This window comes from Pristiophorus japonicus, chromosome 12 (genome assembly GCF_044704955.1).
Source record: "Pristiophorus japonicus isolate sPriJap1 chromosome 12, sPriJap1.hap1, whole genome shotgun sequence".
Classification (NCBI taxonomy): domain Eukaryota; kingdom Metazoa; phylum Chordata; class Chondrichthyes; family Pristiophoridae; genus Pristiophorus; species Pristiophorus japonicus.
Genome location: NC_091988.1, coordinates 167633907 through 167658902, shown reverse-complemented (window position 1 = coordinate 167658902; position 24996 = coordinate 167633907). Strand labels below are relative to the sequence as shown.

The 24996-nt window shown below is 38.9% G+C and overlaps 1 protein-coding gene across 1 annotated transcript in view; it reads right to left on the bottom strand.

The window, feature by feature from the left end:
* Positions 1-5325: 5325 nt before the first annotated feature.
* The window catches only part of LOC139276887 (brefeldin A-inhibited guanine nucleotide-exchange protein 2-like), a 118261-nt gene continuing 98590 nt past the window's right edge, over positions 5326-24996 (bottom strand). The window contains exons 32-36 of the mRNA XM_070894884.1: positions 23729-23868; positions 17381-17549; positions 16189-16327; positions 12187-12304; positions 5326-10938 (exon numbers count right to left, since the gene is read on the bottom strand). Coding sequence (XP_070750985.1) covers positions 10777-10938; positions 12187-12304; positions 16189-16327; positions 17381-17549; positions 23729-23868 — 728 coding nt within the window. The 3' untranslated portion in view covers positions 5326-10776. The remainder of the gene's footprint in view (positions 10939-12186; positions 12305-16188; positions 16328-17380; positions 17550-23728; positions 23869-24996) is intronic.

Here is a 24996-nt window from a genome sequence, read left to right as displayed (position 1 = left end):
TGAATTACTGGGTCAGATAAACATGTCTAGTTGAGCATAGATGAAAGATGCAATTCCTCATCTTGTATCCAAGCAGCTAATTGAAGAAGTGTACTCTGTAACAAAGACATTGACCTGCTGTGTTTCATGCTCATATTTGTAGAATATATATATATATTTTATGTTTTAACTTAGCTAATGCCCTATTTTAAATAAACTTAAGCCAGCAATTGTCAGGGGGAAGCTAATGTGGTTTAGAATGTAATGTTGGAGCAATTGAGTTGATGCCCCTTTACACATTTCAACTCTGCAAATCAAGTTATGGGCAATTTGCAGAAGTAATGTGATTGTAGTACAAAATGTCATGCAGCTGCTTCTCCAGTCTTTTGAATTGGATTGAATGGCTAGCTGTTGTCTTGAAGGTCTCTGACCAGAGATAAATACTACAGTTTTTAACAAGTCAGGAGTTCATGTGATTCAACCATTTAGTTCCATGGTGCAGGGAAATTGGAAATGCAGTTGCTGTTTATAATCTCAGTTAAAGAATTCTGACAAGAGGATGAAAAATCTCACATGAAAAATGTTATATTGGACTGATGGAACTGATTAGATAGCAGTATGATACTTTTATTGGTATAGTAATGAGTCATTTGTTTTTGCAAAATTATACCTACAATAAAAAATTGTTAGCCTGAGGTACATGGTTGATCAATGTGATGCTCTCCCACCATTTCAGAAAGATCAATTAATGATGGTGTTCTATATTATTTCCAGTGCACATCCCATTGCTGAAGGGGTTAATTGTTCATCCTGCACCTCACTATAAGATATTTTGTGCATATCAGGTTTCAGTTCAAAGGAAGCACAAGCATTCAAAGTAATGTTAGTGGAGAACACAATAAGGAATATCAAGAAGCCAGAATTGTAACATAACCCATTGCTGTTTCTAACGCTGCTGTGTATAGAACACCTATAGTCTTGCAATCAGCAATTGTGTGCAGCTAGTTATTCTAACATAATTTCAGCCAGAGAGGGGAACCACACTTAAGCCAATTGCTCCATTTGAGGAAAAGAGCCTCTTGCACCAGCAATTGGCTACTCTTGCTCCATGTAATAAGTACCTATGCCACTTTCATATAACATAGTTTCTTAAAGCAGTTTTCACTTCTCGTCAGTTATTGATCTGTATTAAAACCCTATAAACTAGAATTTAAACAATGTGCACCATCACAAATCCAAAAGAGCTGATGAAAATGTGCAACTCCAAGATAGATATGAAGGTAATAGAACCTTTTCACTTACGTGCTGTGGTTTTAGGGATATTGCCATCTCCATAGCATTTGACTGTAAAGGTAGATAGTACTGGCACACTTTATCACCACTTATGTTAGCTCTGATAAGATATGTGGCTAACGTAAAACATCAAAGGAATTACCATGGAAAATAAGCTGAATCATTGGCTTATGACTTTACAAGATAATACTGTAATTTCTTCAGTGTTACCTCCTACATTGCATCAGTCAGTTGCTTTTTATTCATTAATTCCTCCCCATCACATATTGCTTTAGATAAGAAAGCAGTTGAGAACTTGCAATGTGTGAATGACCCTCTGCAGCCATCAACTGAAGATTCAATATTTAGACAAGCTCTTCCTTATCCACATCTCTCCTAAAGAACGAACTAGTGTTGGGACTTCCAACAAGAACTGTTTGCAGAAACTTAGATCCAAACTTCCATTCTTTAGCACAATGTGTCACTCTATCAGTACTGAACTGCACCACAATTAACCACTTCTCCACTAGAAACAAACTATGTCATTCATTTTAAAACAGTGAAGTCTATAGAAGTTTTTGGAACAGGAGTAAGCCCTTTAGCCCCTCGAGTCTGTTCTGCCTTTCTATGAGACCATGGCTGGTCTGTGACCCAACTGCATATACCCACCTTTGCCTCATATCCCTTAATGCCTTTGATTAACAAAAATCTATCAATCACAGATTTAAAATTAATAATTGACCTTGCATCAACTGCAGAAGGGAGTTCCAAACTTCTACCACTCTTTCTTACTCATTTTCCTTACTCTCTTCCTGCATGAGCTTCAACTTTAGCCAAGTCTCATGAGGGATTTTTTATCAAATACCTTCTGGAGGTCTATATAAATAACATCCATAGATATTGCCCTGTCCATTACTTTAGTCACCTCTTCAAAAAATCCAATCGGGTTTGTCGGACATAACCTACCCGTTGCAAATAAAATAGGGAATTCAAGAAATCAAATTGGTAATTCAGAAGAAACTACTTTACCCAGAGAGTGGGAAGAATGTGGAACTTGCTAGCACAGAGAGTGGTTGAAGCGAATAGTATAGATGGATTTAAGGGGAGGCTAGGTAAGCATATTAGGGAGAAGGGAATAGAGGGTTATTCTGAGAGTTAGATGAGGAAAGACAGGAGGAGGCTCAAGTGGATCATAAATGCCAGCTTGGACTGATTGGGCTGAATAGCCTTTTTCTGTGCTGTATATCGTGTGCAGTCCGATGTAAATCCTTGATAGCTCTCTCTAATCAGTTGGAAATTTTTAAAGTGTTCCAACACCCCATCTTTAATTACAGACTCTAGTAATTTCCTGACAACAGATGTTAGGCTAACTGGTCTATAAATCCCTGGTTTCCCTTTCACCTTCCATAAATGGCGGAGCAACATGTGCAGTTTTCCAATCTAAAGGAACATTGCTTTATCTCCATGCCCTCAAAATGCCTCAATCACGATCATCTGTTACAGAATCATAGAAATTTACAGCACAGAAGGAGGCCATTCCAGCCACCATATCCAGGCTAATCCTACTTTCCAGCTTTTGGTCTGTAGCCTTGTAGGTTACGGCACTTCAAGTGCATATCCAAGTACTTTTCAAATGTGGCGAGGGTTTCTGCCTCTACCACCCTTTCAGGCTGTGAGTTCCAGACCTCCACCACCCTTCTGGGTGAAAAGAGTTCTCCTCAAATTACTTTAAATCTATGCCCCCTGGTTATTGACCACTTTGCAAAGGGAAATAGGTCATTCCTATCCACTCTATTTAGGCACAATTAGGTCTCCCCTCAGCCTCCTCTGTTCCAAAGAAAACACCAGCCTATCCAATCTGTCCTCATAGCTAAAATTCTCCAGTCCAGGCAACATCCTCGTAAATCTCCTCTGTACCCGCTCTAGTGTAATCACATCTTTCCTGGTGACCAGAATGGCACACAGTACTCGAGCTGTGGCCTAACTAGTGTTTTATACAGTTCAAGCATAACCTCCCTGCTCTTACATTCTATGCCTCAGCAAATAAAAGGCAAGTATCCCTTATGCCTTCTTAACCACCTTATGGACCGGTCCTGCCACCTTCAGGGATCTGTGGACATGCACTCCAAGATTCCTGCTCCTCTAACTTCTGTGTCCTACCATTTATTGTGTGTTCCCTTGCCTTGATAGCCCTCCCCAAATGCATTACCTCACATTTTTCCAGATTGAATTCCATTTGCCACTGTTCTGCCCACCTGACCAGTCCATTGATATCTTCCTGCAGTCTACAATTTTCTTCTTCACTATCAACCACACGGCCAATTTTTGTATCATCTGCAAACTTCTTAATCATGCCCCCCCTACATTCAAGTCTAAATCATTGATTATATACCATCAAAAGCAAGGGACCTAGTATTGAGCCCTGCAGAACCCCACTGGAAACAGCCTGTGTCACAAAAACACCCATTGACCATTACACCCTTTGCTTCATGCCTCTGAGCCAATTTTGGATCCAACTTGCCTTGGATCCCATGGGCTTTTACTTTCGTGACCAGTCTGCCATGTGGAACCTTATCAAAAGCCTTGCTAAAATCCATATAGACTACATCAAACGCATTATCCTCATCGATCCTTCTTGTTACCTCCTCAAAAAATTCAATCAAGTTAGTCAGACACGACCTTCCCATAGCAAATCCATACTCTGTCTTTGATTAATTTGTGCCTTTCTAAATGAAGATTTATCTTGTCCCTCAGAATTTTTTCCAATAATTTTCCCAGTACCGAGATTAGGCTGACTGGCTTGTAAATACTCGCTCTATCCCTTTTTAAACAATGGTACATTAGCAGTCCTCCAGCACCACACCTGTAGCCAGAGAGGATTGTAAAATGATGGTCAGAGCCTCTGCTACTTACTCTCGTTTCTCTCAACAGCCTGGGATACATTTCATCTGGGATTTATCCACTTTCAAAGATGCGGAACCCCTTAATACTTCCTCTCACTTTATTTAATCTAATATTTCACACACATCCTCCGATTGCAATGTGTGCATTGTCCCCTCTTTTGTGAAAACATACGCAAAGTATTCCTTAAGAACCATTTCCACGTCTTCCGCCTCCACACACAGGTTATCTTTATGGTCTCTAATAGGCCCTACTTTCTTTAGTTATCCTCTTGCTTTTAATATATTTATAAAACATCTTTTGGTTTTCTTTGATTTTACTTAGCAATATTTTTTCAGCCCTCTTTTGCTTTCTTAATTTCCTTTTTAATTTCACCCCTGTACTTTCCATACCCCTCTCGGGTTTCTGCAGTATTGAACCCTCAGTATCCATCATAAGCGTCCTTCTTTTTTCCTTTATCCTACCCTGTATATGCCCCTTGACATCTAGGGGACTTTAGATTTGTTAGTGCCACCCTTTATCTTTAAGGGAATATATTGCTCTGAACCCTCTATCTCCTCCTTGAATGCTTCCCACTGCTCTAACACTGATTTACCTTCAAGTAGCTGTTTCCAGTCCACTTTGGCTAAATCACATCTCAGCTTAGTAAAATTGGCTTTTCCCCAATTGAGAACTTTTATTCCTGTTCTATCTTTGTCCGGTCCCATAACTACCCTAAATCTAACTGAATTATGATCACGACCATCAAAATGCTCTACCACGGATAACCCTCCTATTCCCAGCTTCATTCCCTAAAGCGAAGGCCAGAATCGCCCCCTTGCTTGTTGGGCTTGCTATGTACTGGCTAAAAAAGTTCTCCTGAACGCATTTTAGGAATTCTGCTCCATCTCTACCTTTCACACTAATTCTACCCGAATTAATATTAGGATCGTTGAAATTCCCTACTATTACTGCCTTATTGTTTTTGCACCTCAGAAATGTGCCTGCATATTTGCTCTTCTATCTCCCTCTGACTGTTTAGGGGTCTGTAGTACACAACCAGCAGTGTGATTGCCCCTTTTTTGTTCGTTAGGTTGGTTATTATATTTTACATACAACTGTTACCGGTAATTATATATGCAATTATGGAAATCCAAAACGCAAATAACTTTCTCAAACACAGATAGAAGCAGCAATAACTTTATAATCTGTCACATAAATCATCTGTCATTACATACACTTTAAAAAGCACACTAGTGCAAATAATTGAGCTTTAATAATCAACTGTAGTGAAGCAACTTAGAAGGTGTAAAACCTCACTGATTTATTAACTGATTGGAATAGGATAATCAGTAGTATTATACAGAATATTTGACATAGAAAACTTTACATAGTTATTTCATATATATTTAATCTGTTCCTCCAAAATATTTATACATCCACAGTGGCAAGGAATGCTTTTAAATTATGAGTATTCTTAAATGCATTTCACAGTAGTATATATCTCATTCATGAAACCTATGAATAATTAAACTTTTACATTGTCTCCATAATTATGTCAGAACTTAAATATGTAAACGTAACATTCTGCACACAAACAGTCCAAATATTACATTGAAATGGAGCTACAATTGGATACAGTAATCACATCAGTTCAATTGTTTTTAATTTGCAGTATGGACAGTGTTTCCATTAACTGAATTTCTGGTGGGATGAGAAAAACACTATTTTTTGTATTTTCAATGGCACCAGCAAATTAACTGATTCAAATTATATTGCTGGAACATAACTTCACGACAGCAGTTACAAACGTGAGATTATATAATCCCAGCAATCCAACTTTAAAAAAAAAAACTATAATAGGATGACAAAGATTCGTTTTGACAACTTAGTAGGGAATCAGCTATCTATTTCTTCAAATGGGAATTTCCAATAAAATAGCCTGAGATTAGTCTCCCCTGATGGCTCATTGAGAAGGTGTGGTACTAAGCAATACAAGGTTCTATGTTCATTAATGTTAGGTGATCTCAGCCTGGAGACAGAAAGGTTTACAGTGGTTGTTGGATAGAAAAAGGAAGAGAGTTCCTGCTCTGGATCAGTATTCAGAGATCCTTCCTAGAAAATCCATGCATGTGTACATTGGATGAGGATTGGAATGGTTCCCAACACTCACCATTTAACATCACACATGAAGATTACCCACTTTGGTGAGGTATCAGAGGCATGTGTTAATGCCTTTAGGAGCGGTTAGGAGCAAAAACTGCAATACCAAGCAGTGTAACTATGATGCTCTGTTAATATACAAAATGCCGTTTGCTGACAAAAACACTCATGGTAACAATCCGTGATACTTTAAGAATGCACTCATTTTAATTGCAACTATCACACGTTAACCATTTCACCCTACCTATGTTGCATAGAATACTTGGACTCACATTAAAAATAAAGTACAAGAAAATATAACCAATGTGCTATTTTCAGTTGGGCGCTATGATAGCATCAGCATTACAAGATATGGTCAGGCCATTTAAAAAAAAAAGCAAATTATTTATGTTCAAGCCAACTAGAGTGCTCTGATATGTTTATCTGCTAGTCAAGGCAGCTTTGTACACTTGCTGAGGTTACACTGCATCTCCAATTGTATTATCAATCGCCTCTGAGCAGCAATGCAAATAAGGAGGTGTGGCTCCACTATTCACTAGCATTGCTGTAGAGTTGAAGCAGCGACAGATGCCCATGTCTCGCAACGCATGATAAAAACTCTTCTTACTGGCCAGCAAATTATGGTAACAATTTTACTGATTCAGAAAAACTGATGAGACAAATCAGCACATAGAATTAAGAGGGCACCAGGCTGCATTACTGTAAATCATTTTAAGTGAAAGATGGGCTTCACACTTATCGCAGTTCTGTTGCTGATGATGAAAAGTTCAAGTGATACGAGGCCTGGGGCAGTCTCGGAAGAGATACCAGCAGCATTACCTGCACTTTTGCAAACTGGCACAAACTAGCAAGCTATTGTAGTGCTTAGCCAAAAGTTCAACTGTTTCCTAGATAAACCAATTACAGGAACAAAGATTACAGAATTAGGTAGCAAATGTGTGGTCTTTAACTATGAACTAAGAACATGTATAAAGAAATAAACTGCCTTCAAATAAAGTATTGTGTGCATCTGTGCGATCAAGGCCTTTCCATCGGTTATAACTGTAATCAGTGGACACACCTTGCAAGTATAGATTTGAATAAAATAATAAATTTGCTGCTGCCATTTCATTCATTGTGTGTATACCGGAAGTCAAAATACAACACTAATTATTAAAAGAAAAACACATTAACCATATGACCACTACCCACACCACTAAAAAAAAATCAAACCAGAATGCTGGACTCGGAAAAAATACAGCAAGATTGCCTTTAAGCAAAAATTCTACACCTATCGTTAAGTATCAATATATACTACATGTGCAGATTAATGTTAGTGCTCATTTGATGCCAGAGCTAAGGCATTCTTGTTTTCTTTTGACATTTTAAAGCACTATTTTTGACCAAGTGTTTGAGGAAAGAGCTATTTAGAAGAATTTGCATTGATGGTAGAGCCCATTTCATCATACTTGGATAATGTAATGTGACTAGTGAAGCCATTAAAAAATAGCCATTTCATTTTCATATAATTTAAGACATTTTATCATAATCTGCTTGATATAGTAAGCAATGACTTAATAAAGCTCGTCATTACGTCACAATCTTCAATTTGTGTTGATGTCATCACTCATCAACACAGAGCACACTCGCTGTTAGCAGAAATACAGTCCCAAAAGTAAATACTATCCTTCCCCTTCATCAACCTCACTGTATGAACTGTAAATACACAACCTGGAGTGATTTCAAGATTGCAATCTCATCCTGAGGTCCCAACGTTAGTTATGAACTGCCCAGACTCAAGTCTTGTGGCAAGTAACATTATCTGAACCATTTCATAGTAAGATTTCTGCTTAGTCATCACTCCAAAATTATTCCCGGTGTAACATTATTGCAATACGCCCTCCCCACCTGAAATATGCTCAATCCACAACTGTCTCAAAAGTTCAGCGGTAAATGCATTGCCCAAGATAGAACTAGCCATGAAGACCAAGATTGAATTCTCAGCCAGGGCAGTGGTAGCACAGTACCTAGCTTGGTTATGATGCTTACCACAGTCAAGTAACTTGCTGACGCCCACTGACCAGGCTCTCACAGTGGGAATGGCCCGAGGTCAAAGTGCAGCCAGTGCTTGTGGAACTGTACTCCAGTACGAGATAGCACTTTTAAGTGGAAGGGACAGGATCGGGGTGAAAAAATCTATTAAGCTTGTCCCAGGTTACCCAAATTCAAACAAATCAATATTTTCAAAAACTTATGGCAGTAAAGTCATCTTACTATATCTTCCTTACACATTTTAAATTAGTTTCTCCTCAGATTATATAAATTAAATACATGTTCATTAATTGTGTAATAGTCAACAGGAAAACTATATGATCCTTTCAGGTAATCATCCCATGCCATTAATCAATTTTATTTTTTTAAGGTCTTTTGCCCTAACTCTTTGTACCATTTGAAATCTAAGGAAGCAGTTACCAGGCACATCCTAATGCTGCCTTTAACAGATAGCCAAGAGAAGGGCTTGTGGTGCTCCATACATCCGTGAAAATCATCGTGAAATTTAGCACCTTGTGCAATCTCTTCTCTGCCATTTTTCTTCTTGTTCTCCTCCCCAGTTTTCGCAACGTAACTGTATTGGAACCAATATCTGATCTGCCGATATCATTACCTGGAGTTCTGATTCGAAATGAAGTCAGATGACACTTCTTTTCTAATCCTCTTTCATACCCAACTGCTCAATATCTCTGCATTTTACACCTTGCATAATTCACATACAGATTAGTTGTACAAAGTGTGGAATGTCAGGGAATTGCATAACTCCATTTTATATATCGCTTGTTTACTGGCTGGCATCAGTGGTGTGTTTGCATTGCCAGTTCATGAAGCACAGGTCTCAAGTTAGCAAGCCCAATGTAAACTTACCAGATTTGCTAAATGGGCAGATTTATAATGGATTTGTAACTGGCTGCCTGAGATCCATACTTTAGGATCAGGTGGCACAAGCATCCTACTAGCACCAACATAAAAGGACCTATTCATATCTGCTCTTAAACAGTTGGTTTTAAAGAAATATACTTGAGTTTAACAGGTAACTGTGCAAGGTGTGAAATCCAAGGGTTTACAAACTACCCATCAATGGAGATTAGAAGATTGGCATCAATGGGCAACATTCCAACTCAGAGCACAAGATATTGGTCCGCCAGGTATTGGTTACGTACTATTTAATACCTAGCTGCTAGTTAATATCTTCGTGCAAAGTCAAATAAAACAGCTATGTATTAAATAACAATTGTTATAGGGGAAGAGAGGCCAAGCACAACTAACTGCTTTTAATTAGTTTCAAATACACAATTTCTCTAAACAGAAACAAGCACTTTTTATACAGCTTTTCAAAATAATTATATTGAAATTGAGATGTTGTCAAATCCTGCATAGATTGAACACAGATTCGATATTCTCATGCTGTACAAATTAGCCTTTAGGTGCTACAGGATTCACGGAGCCTTAGCTAAGAGGGGAAAAAAGAGAGACATGTGTTTCCCTGGCCATTCCCCAGCAAAACAATTCAGTGATTTTTCTATGTGGGACATCAGTATTTCCTACTCGAGTTTTTGTACAATCTGTACATTGTTTTGCACTGAAAGATAGTTCTGCTTGTTCTAAAATAGCCAAGTTGAAATCCAGCTTCATTCTCAAAATGTATTAATATTGTTTTCTTATTGCAAGTTTGTAATTGTGCTTCTCTTACTGTCAATGATACTTAGAGGTCATAATTTAGGGGGAAATTTGAGTATGCAAATTTCACTAACGATGCAAGAAGCAGAAATCAAAAACATTACAGATTCATCACATCCACCCAACACAAAATTGAATTGTGCACGTTGGAGGAAGTAATGAAGCGAAAACTGCCATATTCGACTCAACTAATCAATCACTGAACTCTCTGCATCTTTCATTTACCATCATTCCCACAATAAGCAGTTCATGCTATTGTGTTGAGATCATATCACAACTGCAAATCAAAATTGTACATCTACTGGCTTAACACTTATTCATTTAAAAGCATTGAAACCTAACAAGTCAACCAATTCATGAAGTTAATGACTTAATTTTACACTGTACAGTGTGCATCAAACCATATATTTACCTCAAATATTTACTGTTTAAGACAGTAGTGCCCCATAATGTTGACATATATAACAATTTAAAGTCCCTGAAATGGTTTAACTGGGTATTTTAAAGACATAAAATTCACGAGGAAGGGAAACAGTGCAGACATTCCTTCAAGACAAACAGAAATAAAAACGCAAACTATAGATTACAGAGATTCATGATAAGTGCCTCATGAAATACCCTTTAAAATACAGGATATGTATCACTTATTTGGAAATCCTCTAATATAATGTTCAAAATAAGCTCCAAAATTAATATTTTCTTTGACTACAACTGGTAATATCCAGGGGATCCATTCACAGGCCGAAAGTAGAAATGCATGCTGACTTTTCGTTATGTAGTATCATCTATTGGTTGCTCCTCCACATGGCAGATTTGAAACACAAAGCCAATACGTAGAAAGAACTTGCGTAAAACTGCTCGCAGTTCAGGGATCAGGTCAAACTGCACAATTTCACACAAGTATGGATAGTATGCTGATGCATGGATCTTAAACTTCAAGAAAAACAAAATCAAATATCAGTGATAGGGACTGTAAACATATGTATTTTACTCTTTCATTCTTTTTCGGTGTGAAGAGTCAATCTTTCCAGCTCAGGATCAAGTATTTCAGCACCTCACTCCGGCAGCCATTCAGTATTATACTCATCAATTAACTGGCTGTACAATTTCCAGATCTGCATCAGTATCACACTCAAATCATCACACACCATCAAAGACACCCAAGGGCATTTTTTCCCATGTTATTACACATTTTTGGCTTCCACTAGTTTTATCCTCCAGTTACTCTCCAATTATTCATCTGCAGCTACGTGTGAACTCATTTATTCTCAATACCATTTCTGCAGCTTTCCCCATAGCTTGAAGGACAATTGTACCGTAAAATCACATATTTGAATCTTAGTGTATGCTAAATTTCATTTAACCCAGCTCGAATGGTGATGGAAGTGAAACATAAATTTTGGGTGGGGTGGGGGGAGGAGAATATAGTCATGGTTCGAACTGCTATCCAGCAACTCCAACTGCAAATCGTGTAGATAATGAGAATAGGTTTAGGCTTAGTTCTGATGCGCTCATGGGTCAAACAGTTTGCTGACACTCCGCATTCAAGAATAAAGAACTGCTGTTTGACAAGCTGCCAGAGACCTACTGCCAACCATGAGATCTGACCCCAAAATTGAATCACTGAACAGGAGGAATAGGGATGTAAAACCACAGGGAAAAATGGAAGGGAAAATGTACCGACAGAAAATCAATGAACAAAACTTGATAGAAGTTTGCTTTTCCCAAAATGGACTGTCTCACTGTAACCAGACAATTTTAGAGTCACAGAAATGACATCACAAGAGGCCATTTGGCCCATCCTGCTTGTGCAGGTGCTCAATCTTCAACTGAAGCAATGTATTCTAATTCCATTTCCCTGCTCCCCCGCCACCACTATCTTTTTATATTCGTTATTTTCAAATACTTATCCAATTCCCTTTTAAATCATGTCATAGTCTCTGTGTCAGTAGCCAATTATGGTACACTTCAAACTGCAACATAGATAAGGCCTAAAAAATGCTGGTGGTGCTGCACTTCAAACCACCAACCCTTATGCAGAATGAGACTATCCTTATTTTCCAAAGATGATTTTCTGCATTGCAGACAGGTAAGCTTCCATATTATTTTACATATGATTTAATGATCAGAACTGCTTTAAGCAGATGGATATATCACAAAGTAATTAAGCTACATACATACCTTTTCATCACTAGTTTTGAGAGTCTTTGTGAGGAAAAGCAGTAATAAGTTTGTCCAAGCTTCACGGTGACTTTCAGAGGTCAGTGTTATGAAGTAGGCAAGAGCTTCACTGCAAACACTAAGGAAACACACAAGTTTTTAACAAACTGACAACTGTAAAACTGACAAACATAATATGACCTGCCTTGGATGATCTTTACTCATTCGTGTAATTCCCAACAACCGACAGGTTAACTCCTGACCTGGATTTAATCCCGTGGTATAGATAAGATGATAAATGAGGAAGAAACATGACCTACCTTCTTCAAATGATGCTACCCACCACACATGACAGAATTAGGCCTGGTTTATTTTAATAATTCTACAGTATGTGGAGTATGACATATCGTTCATCTATCAACAGTTAGCCAGCAGTAACTTCCCAGTTGACAATTATCCACTGAACCGTTTACATCCACCACAAGAGAGTGATGGGACCTTGGTTTAACATCTCTTCCAAAAGATGGCACTGCGGACAATGCAGCACGCCCTCAATACTGCACTGAAGTGTCTCTGGAGAGGAGTTTGAGCCAAGAACATTGTGACTCAAGAGGTGAGAGTGCTATCACTGGGATAAGGCTGCACCTTGTTTTTGCTTTGGTTATCAATGTTTAGGGCAAGCATCTTACTCGTGTCTTCTCTTGTGAATACTTGGAGGTAATTCCCATAGAACATTTATTATCTGATTAACTGCTGCATGAAGAGATTGGAAGTGTATGTGAGAACAAGAAAGTTGTTTTAACGAGATTTCAAATCAACAAAATAGAAACTGGGACAATTGAAGTCTATCAGAATCAGAGTTGATAAACATAATGTGATTTATTTTGACATGGTATTTGTAAATGAACCACATAATGTACAATAAATGCAAATTGTAGCATCCCTGGGGGACAATACCACAGAAAACCAATGTTCAACATAATTTGGAAGTCGGTAGTACCCAAGACCAGAAGACAGATATGTACGGACCAAAAATTGCGGTCGAAGGCTTCCCGGGCAGATGCGTCCGACCACACAGAAAATTCTGAAAGTACCTGGCAGCCCCACTCGTGTAGACTTCGGGTCCGAGGCCTAGCTGCACAGCACCAGCGCAGAGGCCCATGCATCCCAGGAGTGTAAGCGCTTCCTGGGATCACGTGGGCCTGGACTACCAATCACAATGTAGTATTTTCATTCATAGTAATGGGAGCTCCCGTTACTATCAATGAGAATACCTCTAAACAAAGAAAACGCGCACACAAATAAAATATTCGAAATGATCACTTTCTCCAAGTATTCACAAGGGAGAACTTGAGAATGTAGCCTTCCCCAAACAGAGAATTTGAATTTTGTTTTATAAAATCTGGAAATGAAAAGCTGGCAGCAATATATTGACCTTGAAGTTGTTGGGATTGCCATAAAAACCCAAGGTTCTTCAGGGAAAGAATGTTGCCATCCTTACCAGGTCTGGTCTGGGTGACTCCAGTCCCATACCAATATGATTGACTCTTAACTGCACTCTGAAGTGGCCTGCCAAGCTGCTTTGTTGTATAAAACTGCTACAAATACAGACTGCAGCAGTTCAAGAAGACAGCCCACCACCACCTTCTCAGGGCAGCTTGGGATAGGCAATAAATGCTGGCCTTACCAGTGATGCCCACATCACAAAAAAAATGAGCAAAATAAAAATCAATAACTTTGATATTAATAAGGTACAAACAAGTAAAAGGACTCAAAACAAATGACTCACCAGGGATAGATGGCACTTATCCCAGTGTACTAAAAGAGACCACATTGCATTGAATGCCTGATTCCAGGTCATTTTTATAAATGAGAAACCGCAGTATGCCCAACACCGAGTACTGGGGCACCCAGTCAGTAATCCTCCTCCGACTCTGTTCTAAATCCTCTAACAAGTACTTGTTCTTTTCTACCCTTTAGCTAGCGTCTTGTTCATTCCCATGGTTTGTCTGAATCGCCACATCTTTGAGATTAACGAATAGCCTTTGTTTTGGATCTTTTGTCAAATACCTTTTGGAAGTCTAGGTATATTATTCTGTAGGGCTTTCCAGAGCCCACCTAGGATGTTACTTCTTCAAGAAGTTAGAGGTTGATCAGGCAGATTCTGAATCCATGCTGGCTATTGTTTACTCGGTTATTATTGTGCAGGCGCTCAAAGTTTACTCCTGATAAACACAATGTGAGTGAGACTGATGGGTATGTAGTTGCCTGTATCTGGAAATTTGTGAGGCATTGACGACCATCATGAGGAAGTCACAGGCCAAGGTGGTGCCCATAATCTAAAAGTGGTTTAAAACAGATACAGGCAACTACATACCCATCAGTCTCACTCACATTGTGTTTATCAGGAGTAAACTTTGAGCGCCTGCACAATAATAACCGAGTAAACAATAGCCAGCATGGATTCAGAATCTGCCTGATCAACTTCTAAAAGAAGTAACATCCTAAGTGGGCTCTGGAAAGCCCTACAGAATAATATACCTAGACTTCCAAAAGGTATTTGACAAAAGATCCAAAACAAAGGCTATTCGTTAATCTCAAAGATGTGGCGATTCAGACAAACCATGGGAATGAACAAGACGCTAGCTAAAGGGTAGAAAAGAACAAGTACTTGTTAGAGGATTTAGATCAGAGTCGGAAGAGGATTACTGACTGGGTGCCCCAGTACTCGGTGTTGGGCATACTGCGGTTTCTCATTTATAAAAATGACCTGGAATCAGGCATTCAATGCAATGTGGTCAAATTTATTGACAATACCAAACTGGAAGGGGCTGTGCAAGTACCTGTAGGAGGAAAGAGCTCAGAAAATATAATCATTGGACAAAATAAATATGTTGGCTGATCAAATTTAACATAGTTAATTGCAGCCATTCCCCTTGGATCACAAGATAATTACAGTTGAAGGGTGATGCATTCACCTCATCTTAATTCATTCATCTATAAGCAGCCTTTCCTTCTCAATTGCAACATCCAATTGTCTATTAAGTGATTCCAGGGTTTTCACCTCCACTACTCTATCTGGGAATTGATTCCATGTGCCGAGCACACCTTGATACTATGTCTGGTTCAGGTTGTTTTTCAAGTGCTGAAGCCAGTACAGAGAACAGCCACAAGACTGATTCCCAATTTTAAGAGGTTCTGAAGAAACATGGGCTCTTCAGTCTTCAAAGGTGGCATCTAAGAGGTGGAAACGATAAATCCAGAATATTGCTTTAAAGCAAATTGCTAGAGTAGGACACGGAAACACAGGTTCTAACTTATAAAAGGCAAACTTAGGACTCATATCCAGTAATTCTTTGGCACAAAGACTAATCGACACATGGAATGAATTCCCAGATAGAGTAGTGGAGGTGAAAACCCTGGAATCACTTAATAGACAATTGGATGCTGTAAGCTGCAAGAGTACAAAAGGCTGCTTATAGAGGAATGAATTATGAGGTGAATGCACCACCAGTCAACTATAATTATCTTGTGATCCAAGGGGAATGGCAGCAATTGATCTTGGTACATCAAGGCCTTCCTGAACTGCCTTTTCATGAGGTGTGCATTTATGAGCCAGTGCAGGGTGTGTATTCTCTGTAGTTTGCAGAAACAGCTACGTGTAACCAATTTTAATCTCGAGTGTTGTGACCAGCAAGAAAGGATCCAATAAGTAAGCCGTCAGACACAAAAATGAAGCATTTTCACATGCTCAAAAAAATATCAGCGTAAACATAGAAACATAGAAAATAGTATGCACTGTCCATGCACAATATAGCTTTCTTAGCACTGCTAAATATATAACATATTGAAAAAGCTTTAGTAGCCCAACATCTAGAATCATGCGCACACAACTGAAGGTCATGTATGTAATGACACACAATTTACAGTAGAGGGCCTTGCTGCTTGCTCAACTTTCATGACAGATACACAATACAGTATTATACATATATACATAAATACATTGGAAATAAATTCTCCTACTTCAATAGTCGTTTCTGTATAGTGTCCCAAGAATCCTGCCGATTTTCATCTGTATACATGCGGAAGAGTATACGAAGGCAACAGGCAAGACTGCTGGTTTCCTGCTTCAAGAGATTAGGCTTGGATTTGCCCTTAAACCCTGGAGGAAAAAGTAAAGCACTTCAAAGTAAATACTTGGTACAATATGGTATTAAATAATAATTTGTATGCCATCATTAAATGGTATGTACTTTGTCACTTAGAAAATCAATTTCTACTAAAACACCAGCAGGTTGCACAAAATTGGCCTGTCTTTAATTGGTTTTATGACGTGGATGAAAAAACTTTAAAATGGGAAAAAAATTGTATTTTTCATTGGGCCGGGGGAAATATTGAATTGATACAAATACCTCCCTACAGTAAAGGTGAAGTCAACTTGGGCAACTGTTGGGCATTTTGGTCTACAACTAATGGCAGAAAGGCAGTTGGATGAGAAACTTTGAGCTGGTCATTTAGTATCTGTCTAAATTGGGAAACTACAGGGGAGGGAAAAAGATGGCTTTTAAAGAAAAAGTTTTTAAAAAAATCTATGTTTTCAACGAAGCAGCACTAATTGTGAGACAAAAACCTTCATCACACCGAGCCACAAATACAAATTGTTAGAATAGATGACAAATAATGCACATTGACTATAAATCCATAACTCATCATCTCAAAATAATGCCTGCTCCAAACAATTACAAAGAACCCCAAGTCACCCAATGCAAATTTCTTCACATTAACAATCACCAAATGTCTCTCACGTAGTCACGTGTTCATGTTACTCATGGAGTTCCAAATGGCATTTCTCTTCCAACTATGGAATGCTAGCATGCAAATAGCCAAATAGATCAGAGCAAATTGAGTTTAATTCAATGGGATTGGATCTAAAAGCAGAATTAATGGAGTTAAACCCTTTCATTAACTAGTTCAGATATTGTAGAATGTACCTGGTTAGGGTTTGGGGTGTATGTGAATAGTTCTACTGCTTTTTCATACATTTACTGAAATTCTTAATGATTTACAATGTATTTACAATTCACAAAATATCACATGGGTGCAAAGTGTTACTGTTCAAATGTAAAATGAGTACAGCTAGGGAAATAGATTAATGCATTTTATTCAAACAAAGTGTGAAGTTTCACTCTTAATTAACAGTATGCATAGTATTTACCTGCTCTCCATAGTGTTGTCCTCTGTTCATTATTTGAATTAAAAGCCTTTGCAAATGAGTGTGACTCCAACAGACAATCCAGAAGTTTGAAAAGCTGTTGTGAAGTCATGTATCGATACATTCCTTGGTGTTCAGTATCTATATGAACCTCAGCATCGATTGAATCCCTCTGCACATAAAAACAATTTATTTTCATTTTGAGACACTTTTATAGTTCGTCCAACCCCAAGTATGAAAATAAAATTTGCCTTGTTCATATCTTCCGAGTCTGCCCAAAAGAAACAGTAAGCAGATGACCTCTACCAATGCTAGTAATGTGCAGGCTGATTTTTAGGTCAAATTCCCTTTGTTCCAAGTGAGGAAACATCTAGTCTCTGCTTGTTGTCTCCAGCCCACTGATGCTCAGTTCGGGTTCCATCAAGATCACTCAGCTCCACACAGCAGTACAGCCTTGGTCCAAATATGGACAAAGGAGTTAATTCCAGGGGTGAGGGTGAATGTAACTGCCCTTGACATCGAGTCAGCATTCGATGGAGTGTGGCACCGAGGAGCCCCAGTAAAACTGAAGTGAATGGGAATCGGGGAAAACTCTTCAGTGGTTGGAGGCATACTTAACACAAGGATGATTGTTGTGATTGTTGGAAGTCAATAATTGCTGCCCCAGACATCACTGCAGGAGTTCCTCAGGGCATTGTCCTAGGCCCAACTATCTTAAACTGCTTCATCAACGACCTTCCCACAATTATAAGGTCAGAAATGGGGCTGATCGCTGATGATTGCAGTGTTCAGTTCCGTTCGCAGTTCCTCAGATAATGAAACAGTCAAGGCTGCCTGCAGCAAGATCCGGATAACATCCAGGTTTGGGCTGATAAGTGACAAGTAATGTTTGAGCCACACAAGTACCAGGCCATGACCATGTCCAACACAAAATCTTACCACCTCCCCTTGGCATTATCAATGGCATGAATAAGGTCACCATTGACCAAGAATTCAACTGGACCAGCCACATAAATGCCCTGGCTATCAAAGCAGGTCACAGGTTGGGTATTCAGCGACGAGTGGCTCACCTTCTTACTCCCCAAAGCCTCTCCGCCAACTACAAAGCACATGTCATGAATATGATAGAATACTCTCCATTTACCTGAATGAGTATAACTGCAACAACACTCATGAAGCTCAACACTATCCAGCAATCTGCTTAATTAGCAGCCCATCCACTCCCTCCACTATCAGCGCACCATGGTTGCATTGTTGAAGATGCAGTGCAGCAGCTCGCCAAGTCTTCTTCGACAGTACCTCCCAAAATCAAAATCCTGGAACTCCCCGTTACTGTTGGAGTACCTTCACGACACTACTGCAGCAGTTCAAGAAGGTGGCTCACCACCACCTCCTCAAGGACAGCTCGGGATCGCCAATAAACACTGCCCTTGCAAGCGACGCTCATATCCCCAGAATAAATTTTGGATTTTTTAATTAAGAAAGCAAGAGGAAGGGTTAAGACAGGAAATTACCAAGCTTGGAAAAAGACAAAGACAAAGTAAATCAATACATAGTGATTAGGTGATCCCAAACTTAGGTGTTAAAAGCCTTAAGATTCTCAGAAACAAAGACTGCGGGAGATTCGGAGTTCCACATTTGGTAAGAAGTAGGGATGCAAGGTGGAAGATGGAAGGACAGTACTTTGGAGTTTAGAAGGAAGACGCAGGGAAGTTCAGGAATCACTATCCATAACAGTATCAATAAAAATACAGAGGCAAGAAGTGTTGTGATGCATATAGGCTAGAGGTGAGAAAGGATCTGGCCATCAGAGGACAAGTTTTGTATTCTCTCCACAAGTGCAAGAGAGATGCTACAAAAGTTCTGAACACTGATTCCTTCAGTGGACAAATCCTGAAAGTGGCAATGAGGGAGTAACACTAAAATCAAGCTTTTTCAAACTGTCAGTCCAACCAACATGTAAACTCAATGTTATATAAGAAACACCAGAAATGAAAATAGAGCACTCTTAGTAGTTTTGCACTTTTAAGAGTCCCACATGTCAGGCAGGACAAATTAAGTCCTCAAGATTGGGGGCCACCAACACTGCAAATGCAATTGCTCCCCTGCTGATGCCACATCAGCAGCTCTGTGTTAAGTTCAAGGTAAAAGGTTTTGGTTGTTGATTAAACTAGAGAGACATGAGAAAGCTGTCTTTGAATAATTAAAAGAAACACGTTTTTCATTGCACCATTTGAAGCATAGCATTTTGCAGAACGTAGAGGCGCCATTTGGCCCATTTTATCTTTGTTAGAGCAATCTAAACCTAATCCCACTATCCTGCTCTCTCCCTTTAGCACTATATTTTCCTCAGTTTCAAATATTTCTATAAAATCCAAATGATATACAGATCCCTATTGATCACTGAGATAGGTTAGCAGTTCATGAATTCCAGGAATAGTGTCATGGGATCTTAGACATTTAGCTGATTTACCCAGTTTACAGCCAGACTCCTAATTTCTGGCATTCGAGTTGGAATGAGCATAATGAATCGCAAGGGCATTTATCTAATTCTCGGAACTTCCTTTTTGATATACTTCTTATATTGATAAACACAGGCGGAGCGAATCTAACTGGGGACTGGAGCCGAGAGAAAGAAAAATCAAGGAGTAATGTCACAGGACAGCAGGTAGGTGATCAGTTGGTGAGTATTAGAGCAGTTTTATTTGTCTCTAACCTAGTGCAGTGTTTTAAACTAAGAGCTGGGGAACAATGACTAATACTTTATTAAATTAACAATGCACAAACAAATTAATTAATATAACTCTAAATAATCACCTGATTAAAAACTTAAATAAACTTTAGTGTTCCTTCTGGAGAGTTTTACTCAGAATACAGTCATACCCCAGAGGAAAACACAGGTTAAGGAAAGGCAGGGTTTGACTGCAAAGGAAAAAGGTAGCTGGGACTTAGGAGATGTTGCGAAGGAAGTCCTGCAGACACTGGTCCGACCCAACAGGTACAACGTACTTGCTATTTGTGAGGACGAGGAGAAAGTCTGAGAAGGACAGCCACAATACACCAAGGCATCGTGGCTCTGAAGGCTGTCCAGGGGTCGGGGAGAAGAGCAGAATAGAAATGTGGCAGTGATAGGGGATTCCAAAATTTAGGGGGATAGATAGCTTCCTTTGCAGCCAAGAACGAAAATCCCGAATGTGTGTTGCCAGAGTAAGGGATATCTCAAGGCGGCTGGAGAGAAATTTGGAAAGGGAGGGGGTAAATCGAGTTGTTGTTGTCCATGTCAGGAGTTAGGAGCTAAATTAAAAAGCAGGACCTCAAGGGTAATAATCTTTGGATGATTGCCTGAGCCACTTGCAAATTGGAATAGAAGCAGTCAGATCAGGAGAATTAACATATGACTAAAGGACTGGTGTTGGAAAGAGAAGTTCCTGTTCATAGGCCACTAGCACCAGTAGTGGGACAGGAAGGAGCTGTACTGATGGGACGGGCTCCACTTGAACCAGGATGGGACCAGTATCCTAGTGGAAAGGGTAAACAGGGATGTGGCAAAGGCTTTAAACTAGAAGATGGGGGGAGGGCTCGACAAGAAGCATAACAAGCCTAAATATAAACAAAAAAGGAAAAAAGAGAGCACAGGAAAGAATAAAGTAAGTGAGGACAATGATGGTAAAGGAATATTTGGAGTTATAGAACAGGAGTCGAAAAAGATGGTTAAACATAGAGAGGAAGTCCTATTAAAAATGAGTTCAACTGTCTGTACAGTAATGTACACAGTGTTTGTAATAAAACAAGGGAGCTGGAGGAAATCATGCGTTGCGAGGAACCAGACATAGTTGGGATTACTGAGACGTGGCTACAGAAAAATCAGGACTGGGAATTATACATTGAAGGTACAACATATTTAGAAAAGTTAGAAGGGGAAAAAGGGGAGGTGGAGTCGCTGTACTTATTAGGGATAACATAATGGCAGTAGAAAACAGTGACGCAGCTATCAGCAAGTCAAAAATAGAATCCATGTGGATAGAGATGAAAGATATTGGGGTAGAAATTCCGACGTCCCGGGCCCGTACGAAGTTTCGACGGACCCGGGAAGGCATCGGAAAAGCTGGTTTTCAGCACGCAATGCGCATGTGCTGAAAACCGGCTTTTCCGATCCGTCAAGCTGGAGCTTGACAGATCGTAGACATCTCGGGAGCGAGGATGACATATCGGGAGCGAGGACATTTCTTGGGCAAGATTGCGGGATTTACGCATATCTTGCCCAGCAAGCGTCCTCAAAAATCTTGCGCCTGAAAAAGCAGGTGCATAGCTTACTTTTACAGGTGCATGTGTTTTAAAATATACAAAAACACAATAAAATTAAATTATAAACACATAGTTTATTGTTAAGAACCCTCCCCACTACGGTCAGTTTATTTTTAACCATAGTTAAGAAAACTTTTTTAAAAATCGGGAACATATTTTATTTTTATAAGACATAACTTTAATTTCAATTAATTTTAAATATGTGTGGTCTGTTTTTATTTTTTAAAATTATTTTGTGTGTTTGGTTTTGTTCCCATTAATAGCACTGAGAACTTGTAGATACGTGCGTTTCAGTGCTATTAATGGGAACATGTGAAACACTTAACTGATTGACTGAGCAGTCACTCGTGACTGCATCTTCTGCGTGGGACGGGAAGAGAAGGCCTTCACACCAGAATCACCGGCGCCTCTCAGACCACCAGGTACTTGCGTAAAAAATCTCCAGCGAGGAGGCAATTGCCCTTAGGAAGAATTTCTGGGCCAATAAAGGATCAATCACATTAATAGAGGCAGTCTACAGACCACCTAATAGTGGAAGGGAGTTGGAAGAACAAATTTGGAAACAAATTAGGGAAATGAGTAAAAAAAAATAGAATACTTACCATGGGTCATTTCAACTACCCAGATATTAACTGTACAGAAGAGGTAGTTAAGAGGATAAGGGAATGTAGTTCTTACAATGTGCACAGTTCTCCTTTCTAACCAATATGTAAAAAGCCCAACAAGGGAGGATTCGCTATTGGATCTAGTAATGGGGAACCAGAGCAGATGAGAAGTAAAAGTAGGAGAACATCTCGGCAGTAGTGACAATAATATAATATGTATTAAAATAATAATTGAGAAGGACATAAGTATGAAGAAGACCAGGGTAATAAGTTTAGAGAAAAGCTGATTTTGAGGGGCTGAAATAGAACTTGGGAAAATATAATTGACAACAATATTGGCAAAACTAATTATTTTGCCTCAGTATTTACCAGGGAGATAGAACAGATGGACATGCCATTGGATCATGAGATTAGTAATGGAATAACTGCATTTAAAATAAAGATGTGTTAAATAAACTAATCAAACCCTGGAGAAAACCCTTTACATCTGCGCATTTTAAAAGAATCTAGGGAAGAGATAGCAGAGGCATTACTACATATATTTAATCATTCATTAAATATATGTGCCAGAGGACAGGCGGATAGCCAACATAATACCTATATTTAAGAAGGGAGATAGAACATGTCCAGGGAACTATAGATCACTCAGTTTAACGTCGATAGTAGGAAAAATATTGGAATCGCTACTAAAGGAGAAAATAGAACATTTAGAAACCAAAAATATAATGAATAGTCAGCATGGATTTCAAAAAGGAAAGTCTTGCTTGACCAACCTCACTGAATTTTTTGAAAAGGTAATGGAGAAAACAGACAAGGGTAATGCAGTAGATGCAAGTTATCTAGATTTTCAAAAGGCCTTTGATAAGGTACCACATAATAGACTAATGAATAAATGCCAGCATGGACTGGTTGGACCGAATGGCTTGTTTCTGTGCTGTATATCCTATGCAATGATCCAATTGAGCAAAGGAAGCATTCTAAGAGTTTCTAATAGAGATGGAAGGTTTCAGAAAACCATTAATAACTTGACCTTGATAAGGACAACTTCTTGTAGAATTTTTGGAACTGCTAATAAATATTATTGCAGTCAATGATGGCCAAGATAATGGTCTGTGTTTAATCTTGCAATGTAAATGAGCACCCTGCCCCCAATAAATAATACTGGATTCTGTTTGCATTTGAGCAGTGACACCCATAATATGGCCAGAACAATGGAGAAGTTCAGTTCAGACAACAGTTCACCACAGCTCTACTTCGCTACCTTGTTACTAGGCTATTTATTTTTACAAATTACATTCAAAATTGTCAATTTCAAGTTAGCACCAGAATATCTGTACTATGGGAAGCAGTTAGAATTTGATCAGAGTTTTCTTAAAACAATCAGCAACAGTGGTGTTGACATTACAGGGAAGTTTTGTCAAGCAAATAATTCTCATTTTACCTGTACAGCTGCCATAGTTTCAGCATCCTCCTTTTTGCTTGTTGCTGGAAAGAACACAATGTTGTCTATTGTTTGGATTAATTCCAGCTGCACAACACATTTGATGAGGAGGGCAGCAAAGAGTTTCTGATCAGATATTTCTTGAAAGAAAATGAATAAAATGGTTACATGAAGAAATGTAGCACCAGGCATTCAATCACTAATACCAGGCATTGAGTCACTAATATAGGCATTAAACAATTGGGGCATTAGTATTTAATATTTTGCCATTCATTTCTCATTGTAGCCATTCTCCATCGTTTGTTGCTCAAGCACAAAGTAGGAAGGATGTTCTTACTGTACAATGAGTTGCAACATGGAGTTTTGGAAGTTATGCAATGCAATATACTCGTGGTTGAGGGCTGACTTGATACATCTCTGCATTTGTAATACATTTTCGCTTCTCTGCTTACTGTCAGGTGAGTTTTATTTCTAGCTTTGTTCCAGGGATATATATCTTTCTTGTTTTTCGTACAGCTACAGCATGTCACCAGTAAGTTGATAGTGAAGCTGTCTGATCAATCTGATAAAACAACTGAACTACCAACCTCTCCGACATCTAATTTGGGATAAGATAGTGAGGTGAGGTCAGTTATTGCCAGGATTTGTATGAGTGAATTTTGATGTACCTGTAACCTGAATAAACTTAGATGGGTTAAGTGGATCCTAAGGGTATTCATCTAAGTAGTCAGTCCAGTTAGTCCGTAGCAAGGTTGATGAGCAAAAGTTATTTGCTGTTGCTGGATGAAATATAGAACATTATCCAAGATTGGTGGTTTGGAAATTCATGGTGGACAGCAGTGTACTGATGTTTAGCAACATACAAAAAACGCAATGTTTTGGCATATATAGAAATTAAACATCAAGGTGTCTGCTAATGAGATTCTAGACCACAGCATTACATACATTGCCAGGTAAAGAAAACACAATACCATCCATGTAGGCTTTCCAGCATGAGTCACTGGATAGTTATCAGAAACAGGATCTTGGTTAACTTATTTTTCCTCGTCCCTAGCAGAAGGGACTATTGAGGTTACATCAAGCTTTTTGCAAGATTCAGATTGTGGTAGGCATTACATTTTTAAAAAGTGCTTTTAACTTATTTAACTGGAATTTATTCTTTTAATGATGCTTGCTGGAGAAACTTTTGTGATTTGACACTTATTCATGCATGTCAAGAAGGAATACACATTTTCGAACAAACAGTACAGATTCAACGTCCTGAATCC